The sequence below is a fragment of the Pagrus major genome, chromosome 11 (assembly GCF_040436345.1).
Source record: "Pagrus major chromosome 11, Pma_NU_1.0".
Lineage (NCBI taxonomy): Eukaryota > Metazoa > Chordata > Actinopteri > Spariformes > Sparidae > Pagrus > Pagrus major.
The window spans coordinates 7674598-7688023 of NC_133225.1; the positions used below are offsets into that span (position 1 = coordinate 7674598).

At 45.3% G+C, this 13426-nt stretch overlaps 1 protein-coding gene across 1 annotated transcript in view; it reads right to left on the reverse strand.

The window, feature by feature from the left end:
• nhsa (Nance-Horan syndrome a (congenital cataracts and dental anomalies)) overlaps positions 1-13426 on the reverse strand; it is a 56858-nt gene that overhangs the window by 1752 nt on the left and 41680 nt on the right. Inside the window, exons 2-7 of the mRNA XM_073476814.1 lie at positions 9428-9580; positions 8145-8278; positions 7464-7526; positions 5465-5657; positions 3412-3543; positions 18-2825 (exon numbers count right to left, since the gene is read on the reverse strand). Coding sequence (XP_073332915.1) covers positions 18-2825; positions 3412-3543; positions 5465-5657; positions 7464-7526; positions 8145-8278; positions 9428-9580 — 3483 coding nt within the window. The remainder of the gene's footprint in view (positions 1-17; positions 2826-3411; positions 3544-5464; positions 5658-7463; positions 7527-8144; positions 8279-9427; positions 9581-13426) is intronic.

Below are 13426 nucleotides of genomic sequence, written 5' to 3' on the forward strand. Positions count from 1 at the left end.
AAAGACAGTGACACTACCTTTACTGAAGTGATCCTCTGTCTCTGCTGTGGACTCCTCCTTTACATCCTGAGAGGCACTCTGGGCTGAAACTGATGTCTCATATTCTGCTTCTGTTTCGTTACTGATTGGACTCCCCTGCGGCGTCTCTGATTGGCCGTTGGCAGCTGGCACTTTGTCAAGACCGTTGGATCTGTTGGGTGAACTGTGCTGAACAGAGAGAGGAGGACCTGCTTTTATCTGCTCTTCTTCTTCACACGGCTCAGTTCTTTGCTCCGACTGCGAGCAGACAGGTGTTTCTACCGACTCTCTGCACGTCTCTCCTTCATGACTCTCAGTGATGTCTAACAACGACTCTGACTGCAGTCTGATTGCTGTCACACTCTCTAAAGGAGCCTCTCTGTCCTGATTGATCCTCGTCTCACTCCGACAAGCTGCCTCTCCGTCTGCGAGCTCTTCGTTTGAGGTAAACATTGATTCACACGACCCCTTGGAGGGTGTGTGATGTTGATGTGAGTTGTATAGCTGGGGACTTTTAAGCTCTAAGGATTTACAACTGGAAAGTACACTAGTTAAGTTCACAGTGGGACATTTGGGAGCTGTTTTGTCCTCGTGACTTCCTTCATGGTCTTTACTGATGGGCCGGAGCTGTACTGAGTGCAGCACCGTGGGCGTGATGGACATGGGATGGGCGTTAAACACCTCTGAGTTGGGTGGAGCTACAGGTTTGGCTGACACTGGGGCTTTCTGTTTGTTTTGGTGAAGGATCTGAATCTGCGTCCTGTAAGCTGAAGACTTGTTTCCGGCGCTGTGAAGGGCACTTAAGTCAAGGTGAGAGGGAGGGATGATTGGCAGCTCCAGGTCTCCCTTTGATGCGGCTCCGTCCCTGCAGGAGAGCGACTGCAGCGACAGCGACGAGAGAGACGACTTCCTCTCCGGGACCTTTGGCTTCCTCTTGCCGCTAGACGGTGACAGTGGTCCAGGGAAGAAGGCGGAGGGGAATGAGGAGGTGGGGGTTTCTGACTGACTGGAGTAGCCGCTGGATGGGCTGGCGAGGGCTGCCAGCTTCTCTGGAGACGTCAGCTTGAAGTCTCCCTCCACTGATGGAAGTGAGGGGGTGGTGGCTCTGGAGCCAGATTGCGATGTCTGAGACTCAGAGCTTTCCTGTGACTTGATGCATTCGATGACAGTCGTACCTGTCGCTGTGCTGGAGTTCGACAAAGACCTGTAAGGATCGTTGGATTTTAAATCGTTCAGGAGCCACAGATCTGCATAGTCTGACTGTACAACCCCGTCGTCCTTAAACGAATGTGCATCTGTGGAGCTGAACACGCCCAAGTCAGGTAGATCAGCCGAGTCCTCCACCCCCCAGACCACGAGAGGCTCTCTGACTAGTGAAGAGTTCTCTAAATGACCTGGAGAGCCAGACAACACCAGCTGCAGGTTCCTCTCCTTGGAAGACAGTGGAAGCTGCTGCCCACATGAAATCTTTGGTTCTTTCTTGTCAGGGATGTGTCCCTCACTGCATATTTTTCTTAAGGATGAGCTCCTCTTAGGCGGACACGGCTTCGCCTTTGGTTTCCTTAAAGAGAGGCAGCGTCTCCCCAAAGTCATGAGACCACTCAGTTCAGACAGGCTACAGTCAGAGCCTGGGGCTGCATAGTTATACGTGAAGCTTTTGCTACCTTTCAGACCGCAGTCAAAGTGCATGGAGGTGTAGTAGCCTTCAGTGTCTACAGAGTAGTGTGAGACGGTGTCGGCTTTCTCTGACATAGGTTTGTCAGAGAAGCTGCTCTCACAGGTGGCCATGCTGGTGAAGCTGGGGCAGCCCAGGCTGCTCTCAGCCTCTCTGCTCGGCTCGGGGCTGAAGTCCTGTGAGTGCGGCGGGTCTGGGTGGGGGTAACTCCACTCCCGCTCGATGGGAGTGCCGCCCCCTACTTCCTCTAATATGTCCATAGCTGTGGAGGAGAAGGAGCCTGCCCGCTGGGTCCGGAGGCCCTGGTAGTGGTCCAGCATGAAGCTGGTCTGGTCGTCATTGGTGTGAGTGGCGGTGTTCAGGGAGAGCTCAGAGTCACAGTGTGAGGAGCCCGTCAGCGGTGGAGAGGCTGCGGGGGGGATTGTCTCTGAGGTCTGGGAGGGGCAGGTGGAGCTGCTCCCGCTCCAGTTCCCGCTTGAGGATTGGTGGTCGTCCTTGTGGTCCATCTGTCCTACCAGCACCCCCGCCACTGAGACGGAGTGAACAGGGCTGCTGAACGTGTCTGAGCTGGATGAGATCTCACAGCTGCCCATGTCGATCTTCCTGGGCAGCTGTGATCTGGTCCTCTCCATCCAGCTGCGCTCTGGACTCTCCATGAGCTGCTTGTACTTCAAACTCAGCTGGTGCTCAGACATGGCCTGGTCATCTGTGCTCTCTTCATCCTTCAGAATCAACTCCCCAGGTCCAGGCAGGAAGTCCACAGTGTCGAAGGGGGGGAGCTCCACCTCATCATCGCTGTCATTGTGCCCGTTGTCTATCATCCGGTTCCCGTCTCGGGGTAGACTCCGGGAGCGCAGGCGCGCGCCCACAGAGGTGGTGAACATGGCGTCGGTGCTGTCCTGTAGACACAAGATGTTGCCTGCAGAGTGGGAGAGGGAGAGGGAGACTCCCTGGCCTCTCTGGGCCCTGATCCTCCTCCGAGACGGCGCGCCTGAGATCAGAAAGTCTTCTGTCTGGCAACCTGAGTCTCTGGTGCCGAGATGACTGGCCAGCTCCTCACTGGAGGGAGTGATATCGGTACTGGCATGAACTATCACTGTCCGCTCTCTGGAGCCAGGAGAGTCATCAGAATCTGTGAGAAGAAACAACTATAGATTAAAACTGAGATAAGCACACGTTATTGCTCTTAATAAGTACATTTCATTTCTATGTTTCAGTGTCTGTCTCAATAACACAAACATATAAAAGACATTTCTTCGCAGTTTAAGGTTCTGACAATGAAGCTCTATCCTGGTTAAAATCCACCTGAGAACTTCTGTTGCATGTCATCTCTCTTACCTCATTTCCTGTCATCTCTCTTCTGTCAGCTGGCTAATAAAAGCACGATACGTCCTAAAATTATCTTAAAAAGTAGATCAAACGAAACTACGCCTCCTTTCATATTCATGTCGACATATGATGAAGCGTTTCTTCTGTTGTATACTGATGTGGATTTTAACACATCATGACACATAATGCACTGAACTGCTTTGGATTTCTAGTAGCAACATTTTCTCTGTGATGGAAAAATACATGTGATTTAAACCCTTAACACCAAACCCTTTGTGTAAGCATGTGTAAAACATAACAGCACATAAATGAAACATCACCTTTATTCAACTTCCTTTGCGGCAGTTTGAATTATCACACATATTCATGTAATACAATCAGTTACATACCTAAATCTTGCTGCACCTGTCTGGGAACACCAGCGACGGTCCTCCGTCTCCTCAGCTTCCTCCTCCTCTGAAGCACAGACTGCGAGTGAACGAGCGAGCAGCGCACACTAGCATCTCTGTCAAAGCCAACCCCTGCAACAGAGACGGGACATCTGAGGAATCTTTGTTTAGTGGCAACGGCAGCGATTCCTTCTTTACCTCTCTCAGGCTGTCTCGTAAGATGAACTAAATCAAAGACTACAAAAATAGCATTCAGGAGTTGAGGACAGTTATCTGATGGATCTCCACACCACAGTGAACCAAAGTGGGTGCCTGGAGTAAGAATGTGGAGCCATTTACTACTTAAATGAATGTCTGAGCTGCCAGACGATGAAAGGTAAACCCTTGTCCAAAACATGCAACTAAAAAAGGGGAATAATCTTGTTTTCTGCTTCAGTTTTGTTGTTTCCTCTTTGTTTTCCTGCCTCTCCCTCACCATTCGTTATGACTATCATGTGATAGCAGGTCAGGCCTTTCAGCTCCATAGCAATCACTGGACTTTGCTTACAATGTGCATTTTTTCCCCCTTAACTGTCTGTGACTCAGCCACTGTTGTGGTACAACTCTTCTTTTGAGTCACTGTGAGCGAGAGTAAATAACATCGGCAGGCCTTTTCAACCATTTGGACAGAGCTAATTAGCATTCATGTCACGGCATCTCGCCTCGCAATCACATGCACAGAGCGTTAAAGCATGAGAAAGAAAGTTAACGGGGCACAAAGCATGACTTGCACGTTGAGAATGATTGCAACATTAATGTCTTTGATAATGATGAGGTTTTATAATTAATGGCAGAACTTCAGTATTTATTGCAAATACTATTTTTTCTTGTGATGTGGGAAAGTTAACGCTACACAACAAATGTACAGTGTTAATGAGACAAAACTCAGCAGAGCTGTACAGTGTGTAGTCTAAAGACACATTGTGACTCGTTTCTTCTGACAGCTTTCTAACAATAACAATACATGTTAAAAGACTTCTTTTGCATTAGATGATTTGATTGATATCTCAATATGTGCACTAAACTATGGCCAGCTGACAGCTTATTGTAGCTTAGCTTAGCATAAAGATTGGAAACAGGGTTTTATTGGAAGTAGGGCGCTGTAACTATTTCTTTCCTTGCAAATGTCTTGAGCAGACCATTTTCAAACAAACAACAAAGAAAATGTACTGCATCACAGAGAGGACACACATCTGCTTTAGGGAAAAACAAAGAATCTTAAATAAGTGCTGATAAATTATGAGTTTTCCCTGCACAAATGAGGGATAAATAAACGGCAGTGAGCTCATCTTCCTGTCGGTTCATAGTTTGGAATCTGTAATATTTACACACATCTGTTTGTTGTTTTTGTGGGGGACATATTGTGTAAGCAAAGCTTTCAGCCATGGTGACAGGCTTGGGGAAATCAAAATGAAAAAGGAAATCAATGTATGAATGTACGTCAGCGAGCTAGACAGCTTTTCAAGTCAGTCATGTGAGGATATTCACGATTATCTCCATTCATGATTATCCTGATAATGAAAATTCACCACTAATAACTTATTGTGAGTGTTGTTTATTGCGATCCGCAATAAAACCTATTACCGTCCCAACCCTATTGAACCCCCCTTGTCTCCCATGGTGGACGTTAAAAATATATAAGACATGTGGAAGAGGACCCGCTCCCTCTGTAGATATTAAATCCTTAAACACGATGATTCTTAGTTTCTTGGGACTATGCGCTAATAAAATATCATTATGAATAATATATTCCAGTTATGCCCCTAATTTCCCACTAAACCCAGCACACTGGACTTTTAACAGACAGACATAAAAGTGGTATCTGACTGTAAGCAAGAACACAAATAAGTGCATCTCCCCAAACTGTTCCTTTAAGAAAAGCTAAAGAAGAGCTAAAGCTAAAGTTAACATTGCTGAGGGACAGAATGACAAACCTTAAACATGTCTACACCACAGCTCAGCCCTGTCGCAATAAACAGATTAATACATAAACCAGTGAGTGCTTTAAATTTACCAGTCACATTAATGGGGATGACACACGAGTTGATGACTTGGGAACTGCTTTTCATTCGTTCCTCTGGGGTGGGCAGCGGCAGGGCTTTAGACCAGTTAGTCTGCTTGTCCAGGGTGGAGGGGATGTTAAGGATGGGAAACTTAGACCGGTGACCTAGAGCCACCCCGTCAGTGTCGGGGTCAGAGGGCGCAGCCTGCAACAGATGGATATTTGCATGGTTAGGGTGTTAAGGTTAGTCAGCATTACATGAGAAAATGGTACGGCGGAGTTAAGAATGATCGAACTCAGCTTCTGGAACGGGAACGTGTAGAGTGCAGTAATTTAAGTCAGGTTAAGTGTTTATGTGGGAGGGAGCTGAAGGCTACGTGTGGAGATTAGTGTCTTATTAAACTGCAGCAAAGACTGCTTAGAGTCAGAGCAGAAGTAAATCAATACACGTGCCCCTGCAGGAGCTGAGTTTCCATGTGGAGTGCAAAGAATCCAATAAGTAATGGAAATAAAGAGCATGCTTCAGCGAAAGAGAATGGAAAGCACAAGAACCATTCAAAGACTCTACTCATGCAAAAAGAAGAAATGTAGAATTTAAAACCTGTTAAAATACCTGCCAAAAGAGCTAATGACCGCCTGACTGTATCCAGGCTTGCAAAAACGTCAGACCAATAAAACTTCTGGCAGACACTGTGCAGCACATGTCACAGTAAACACTAATTCTGCCTGGAGATAAACAGACCGTCTCCGTCACTCAGCACAGGACAGAGATGTGACAAACAGCGTAAACAGTCATTTCCAGTCACAACACGCTGGTTTGGAAACTCTTAGCTCATGCTCCGACAATCTGAGGCACCCAAAGTGACTCTCCTGCATAATAACGAGACTCCGGAAACATTCGAGAGGAAATACTTCACGGCAGCATTCCTCTGAACGGCAGCTTCGGTATCAATCACCGCACGGCCCTCCCCTCGGACTTCTCCACAACTCCACATCCTTTTTCCGAACGGGCCTCCTTAGACTTTCTAAATACTGTAGATCCCTTATTACATCTGCCTCAGTGATAAATTAATTTAAGCTATGAAGTTCTTACCTTGAGATTCCTACAGAGCAGCACAGAAACTGGGAATGATTCTCAGGCTGAACTGGTTCCCACCTCCACAACCCCCAGACAACCTCCCACCCCCCATTTAAAGCCAGCTCTCCAAGCCTTTGTGCTCTCTGTTCCCAGCAGACCAATGAGACCCTGACAAAACCCCGGCCACAAAAGAAACCGGTTTCCTTGGAAACTTCTTCCGACTAGTAGGGGAGAAAAAAATCAAAAGGAGAACATTTACAGCTGATTTGTTTCAAGAACAGAAAAAGCAGTTTTAGGAGGATGAGCGAGACGACAGAGTGAAAGAAAGAGACGGTGAAGGAGAGGGAGGAGAGGGAAGAGTGGACAGGATGAGAGGGGAAAAAAAGGAGTGGCAGTGTTTGGTGTTTGCCCCTGTCCATTTCTTTCTCACGGCGGGCATCAGGCACGATATATTTGGTGAAAAAACAGCTCAGAGAGCGAAACGCGAGGCTGCCGGCTCTCTCAGGGATTGGTGCAGCGGGCAAACCGCAGCACAGAGGGATCATGGGTAATCACAGGCGCAAGCTTCCAAAAGTCAACCCTATCATTAGAGAAACCCTGAGCTGCTGAGGCTGTGGCCTTCACACACACATTCCTCACATACTGCACGCTCAGAGCCCGGCCCTTCACGTCAGCTCCAACAACAACTGTCTGTAACTGCATGAGGTGTCAGGGCGGATGAAACTTTACAGCAGTGCTCTTCTACAGTTTCACAACAAACACGTCGGGCCAGGATGCCGGAGAGGAGCTGCTTTGAGTGGGCATGCATTTCAAAAGAGATGTAAATCAGAAGGAGTCAGAGGAAGGGGAACAGGTGAGGCGATGTGAGATAAAGTGTTAGGAGGAGCACTCAGGAGCCAGGAGGGAGGGAGGGAGGGAGGGAGGGACCACTACCTTTCTGCTCCAGGGAGAGAAGCGGCAACATTCGGTAGGGGAGGAGGAGCGGGTGGATTCAAACTGAATTACAGGGCGTAAAATAAAAAAAGGACAAAACAAAATGACAGAAATGAGCATGGAGATATTCACAACAAATGTACAAATGGACAAAAAAGACAACAATACCCTTCCTGAGGTGATGAAACATAAGTCTAAATGAAGTTTTAACAACCATGCTCTGCACAGACACATTACAGACACACTACGGACACATTCCCTCTTTACCTGCGTTTGTGCTAACTGAGTTGTTGCATCTCTAACAAGCCTTTCCGGCTGCTTGGAGGGAAAAATGTGCATTTCACTTCAAAAGTACATAAAAAGTTTGTGCAGGTGTTTTATATAAAATCAAATAAGGATACCGTTTTAAACGATTTATTAAAAGTAGTAAAACATATATATGACATGCTATATAGACAAAAATAGGGACATGAGCAAAGGAGGAACTGTGTAATTTAATCAAGCAAAATGATTTAATATGGTCACAACTAGAAGATTTATTTAGACAACTAATAACTCTTTAGTAAATGACAAAACAAGTGACCGTTTAATGTACTGTCTGACTGGTTCCCTGACTTCCTGAAAGTCTCCTTTAAGAAAACCTGGACGAATCTAAAGACAGTATATTGTTAATCATCTCACCGTTGTCAGATTTATGCCCCGCTGTCCTTGCTTTGGGGTAATCTGTGGGGAGGGGTACATGGGCATCGGGGGCACCGCCGAGATCGAGATGGTCACTCTCCGCTCCCTGCTGCCAGATTGTCTCCTCTGGTGATCTGCAACAAGCATCGTGTAAAAACAATGAAGACAATCAGTGTGCAACCTCCCAACATACTCACGAACGCATACTAACTCTTTCAGCGTACATATGGGCCTGTACGTGTTGTTTTAAGATAGACTTTATTTGTTTTCCTTAAGAGGCTGAACACAGTGAAATACAAAGCAAGAAACACAATAGGCCTACAATAAATACTGCCTTTGTGAAGCTTATAATGAGCAGTCATTAAGTGGTGAGTGGTGGTGATTTAACATTATAGTCAGTGCATTTAGCTCTGTTATATTGGATTGCATTAAGTGTTCCTGCTAATTTGTCCACCCAGTGGGATTGACAAAATTGTTTCCACACGATGTCATGAACAGCAACCACACAAGCCAAACTATCACCTAAATTATAGCTAGAGCTGAAACAATTAGTTGATTAATCAATTAGTCGATCTAAAGAAAATAAATAGCCAGCTATTTTGATAATTAAAAAAACGTTTCAGTCATTTCTCAGGCAAACATGTCAAACATTTGCTGGTTCAAGCTTCTTAAATGTGAGGATCTGCTGCTTTTCTTTGTTATTTCTCACAAAAATGAAGAGTCTTTGGGTTTTGGACTGTTCTAGTCAAACATAAGCTTTTTGAAGATGTCACTTTGGGCTCTGGGAAACCATTTCTTAAAACTTCGACATTTTATAGACTCAAAGACTAAGCAATGATGAAAATAATTAATAGAGATGAATTAAGTCTTGTGTTAAACAAAAACAAATATAACATTATGAGCCTCACAAAAAATGATTTGTTGGATAGCGCAGGTGTTTATATTATTGTGTTAAGATTTATTTTTCAGATTATGTCATCTAATGGCTCACACTACCCTCTGCTGCTCTGACAGCCAGGATGTAGTCACACGTTTTGCCCACTAGAGGGCAGAGCAACCCCAGATTGAAGGCATAAAAACAAGACGCAGGCCCTTATAGTGGGAAGCATTTAACCCAGAGGTGACTTTTTAAAATAAAGTTGGCAACACAAAAAAATAAGGAACTGTTTTTAAATGTCATGTCAAAAAAGAGTGTGTAAGAGAGAGAGGGACAGAGAGAATGAAAGCCAGTTCACAGCAGCTGTTTGGCTTTACTCCTGCGTGGTCACAGTCAGGGGCCTCACCTCGGTGCAGGGCCCACAGGCTGAAGTTGGCTTGCCTGTGGAGGTCTTCCACACATGCTGGCCGCGTGGAGGGGTGGAAAACGTTCCTCTGCTGGTGCCAGGGAGCTCGGTAATGTGCTGTCAGCTTACTCTCCACATCCAGGTTCGACACCGCTGTCAGAGAGAGAGAGACAGAGCAGGTCAGACATCCAACAGACATAAAGCCTGTGAGCAAACAGAGTGAATAACTGGAACCGATTCTGGTCTTTTAACCCCTTTGTGACAACTGTTAACTGGTAAAATATCCCTTCACAGTCTTATTTAACCTGTAGTTTTCTCCTCAGGTATTATGTGTTGGCTTGGAGTTCGCTGCAAATATAATGCAATCACCCAGCTTCTGTTCAGCAGGGGAAAAAGTCACAGTCTTTATCATTCTTGATAAATGAGGTAGAGCACATGTCACTGTGTACGCCAACAGATGTAATGGAAAAGCAACTTGCTTTCATCACGAGGGCCAGCCTGCTGAGCTCCACGGGCACTGGTGAGACGGCCTTTAAATTTCCATTCTGGCATTTTTGCGGTGATACACTGGTTAAGATCATTAAGGTGAACTCAGACAAACGCAACTCACGAGCTTTCCATTACAGAGACAATGTGGTGCCTTGAGAGCGGCTGAGCTTTAAAAAAAGGTTTGGGGATCTAAGGTGGAGATAAAATAACCAGTCTCATATTCTGAGAAAGAAGAGCGGGATAATCAGAGCCAACGTGAGCGAGACAATAGCCTGTTTACTAATGCAATGCTATTATCTGCAGCTGAACAATAGGTATTAATGCAACCTGATACTGTGACTTTCATCCTCTAAACACTGACCAGTACCTGGACTAATCTCACTGCTCCCCCTCACACCTCCTCACGTTACGGAGGGAGACGCTAGGCTCTCACATTACACATAGTACATGAGGGGTTCGGTGAGGGGGAAAGTGTACGTTATAAAGGATGTTTTCAGGATTTATTGGATGTTGACTGCTTTAACTACAAGAAGAGGTGTGCTATACAGAAATATGTATGTATGTGCGACAATTAAGATAAGGACAGGAGTAGATTGATCCATTATCATGTCCTAATCGACAAATGAAACACCTCCCCCTCCCCCCGAAACAAAAGAAAAACCTCTATTCCTTTTGTCTCTCTTTCACACAAACACACAATCGCTTTGTGCTGATGCTCAGTGCAGTCAGACAGTAAACAGCTTTACATGTAGACATGCAAGATAAGATCTTACACATCTAAAGGCGAATCCAAAGAAAATCTAGAGGATTATCACAGTAAGCCTTAACTTTAGCAGACAAACACTTCTGTCAGTCTTCCCCTACCTGGTGGACATTTCTGGGCTTGTCCTTGACCTGGCAGCTTTGCTGAAACACACTCTGTCTGACCTCCATGTCTGTTCGAAGGCAGCTTTGGTTAAGCATGCTGCCAAGTTTGCTTTGTACATCAGCCAGAAGCTAATTTTAGTCTGCTTCACTCAAAAAAAAAGACGTAGTTCGACTGCTACCAAAGGTCAGAGACAACGAGCACAGCACCACGCTGTTGCATATGTGAAGTGATTTTCTAGCAGCATCACGACTGTGAATACTCTGACGAGTCCTGTCCAAGAAACGTGGTGCCATGCATGCAGTGCCCAGGAGGAGAGTGTTTATCTTGACGTTGTCCATAAAACACCCCGGAGTGATCTGAAAGCCCTCTGTGGTGACCCTGTTGACCTGAAAACAAGCTCTGCGTTGTGTCTCCTGCTCAGCTGTGGATGCTGAACTCATCAGAGAGTCGAGCCACGTATGTGGAGCTGCGCTGCTTTTCTTGCTGCTTTTTATAGAAAATGTGTTTCTTTTGTAATTAGGCTGACATAATTAAAGCCTGACCGATACTGGATTTCTAGAAGCGATACTAGAAAGGGTCAGGGTTAGAAATTTCTATATCGCTTTTTGCAATGATCCTTCAAATGTGTTGATTAAATACTTGTGACGAAGGTACATACATAATAGAGGCAGGATTACATTATTGTTGCAAATTACATCAGTTCACCAAAACAATGAACAATTAATAATTATAAATTACCACAAGCATCTTTTTCTGCATTATGTTCTGCAAGAAAATGTTTTCACATCAGCACATATTGGCCACAACATACGCCAAAACTGATATATCTGTGATAGTCCAATATCAGCAGATTATACTGGTGAACATATTTATCGGTCTGGCTGTAATCATAACTAGTTGAGTTAGGAAAAACGTAAAGGACTAGTTGGGAAACTTTTTTGGCTTTCTCTCAGGGAGTTCAGTTCAGTGAGGTGATTGATACCACTCTAAATGTTGTCGGAGCCAGGCGAGCTGTTTACCCTGCTTCCAGTTTTCATGCTAAGCTAAGCTAACCATCAAAATCAGATAATGACTTTCTTATTAAAGGAATAGGAGACATGCTTATTTGATTTTATTTGAGATGGAAAGATTAAGCTCACTCTGATGACTGGGTGATAAGTACGTAGCTAGAGCCAGGAGATTGAGTGTAACGACTGGGAGCAGGGGAAAACAGAGGTTCAGAAATACGCCTGCCAACACCTCAAAAACTTGTTGTTACAGCATTTTACTCTCCCTAAACTCAAATCATGAGAGCAGGATCGAATGTGTTAAAAAATAACCTTTCAGTGTGCTTTTGATAAACTTTGGACAGAGCCAGACTCACGGTTTCCCCCTGGTACATGATACGATAAGAGAGTGGTATCAACCCTCTCATCCAAATTTCTTCAAGAAAGCAAATAAGTGCATTTCCCAAAAAATGTAAAAAATATTCCTTTAATATTGTGATATTGACTATACTCTGTAGCATAGATTCTCTAGGTCTATAAGCACCATTTTCCCGAGGATATGCTCTTATTTGCTGATGGCCCGCTTATGTCTAACCCTTGTTTTGGGTGGAGATCTGTTGTCGGCTAAATGTCGGCTATGATTCACATCTTCGACACACCTCAAACTATTGATATCCTGTTTGGAAGCATCTGTCGTCAACTTCATTAATTCCGGTGTTTTCTTTTGATTTGTCACTCTTCATCATGTATGAAATGTGTCTGTGGCAATTAATTATGCAACACAAGGCCGCAATATTTCAAACTTGAAACAGCACAGTGGATTGTGACGCACTGCTGCTTTGAGTTGTGGTGAGATGAGTGATTAACCAGGGATGTGTTGGCAGATATGAGCCCTCTGACACTGTCACCCCCCCCGAACCCCTGCTGTGATGTGAACTGTTGGCTCCGCTGTGACACCCTCGACGTCTCCAGCTCACTACAAACCCATTTGACAACAATAACAACAACTAGGACACACTCTGTGCTCTCCATTTAACATTCCCCGTTTTTTGTCTTACACCAGGCTTAAAAACACATCAGTACTTCCTTCACATTGTCATTTTTTAAGAGGTTTTCATGGAGAGAGGGGTGCGCATGGGGAAACCCTTTAACGGGAGAGCCGTGGTCAGCTGTTACCCCAAATGAGGCCAAAGAAAACACATCAGCCTTCAGTCATCTCATTGACCTCTCGCCAGCTTTCTCTTTTGTCTCACATCCAGGCTGAGTGATCGTCAACATGGCAGTAATGAGCCAAATGAGCCACATGGCCGCAGGAGAGAAGAAAAACAAGACATTTAGCTAAAATTCTTTGACAGTCTGACACTCGATTTCCACTCCACACACATTTCTCGTTCTTCCTGGCTGAAGAGTCGTCCTGTGAACTTTTTCAGCAGGGTTGAAATCAAGCACTACATTCTCTAAACCCTGACACAGCCTATCAATCTCCTCTCCTCCTCGACTTGATCTGCAGGAGGATCATCCCCTCAATAACCTCACCGCTATCAGCCCTGCCAGCAGGCCTGCAGGCCAGGAGAAGAGGGGGATGAAAGCCTCCATCGTCAGACTGCCTCTGCCTTGTAATTTACTCAGCATTGGCCCAGACAGGAGCCAAGCCAA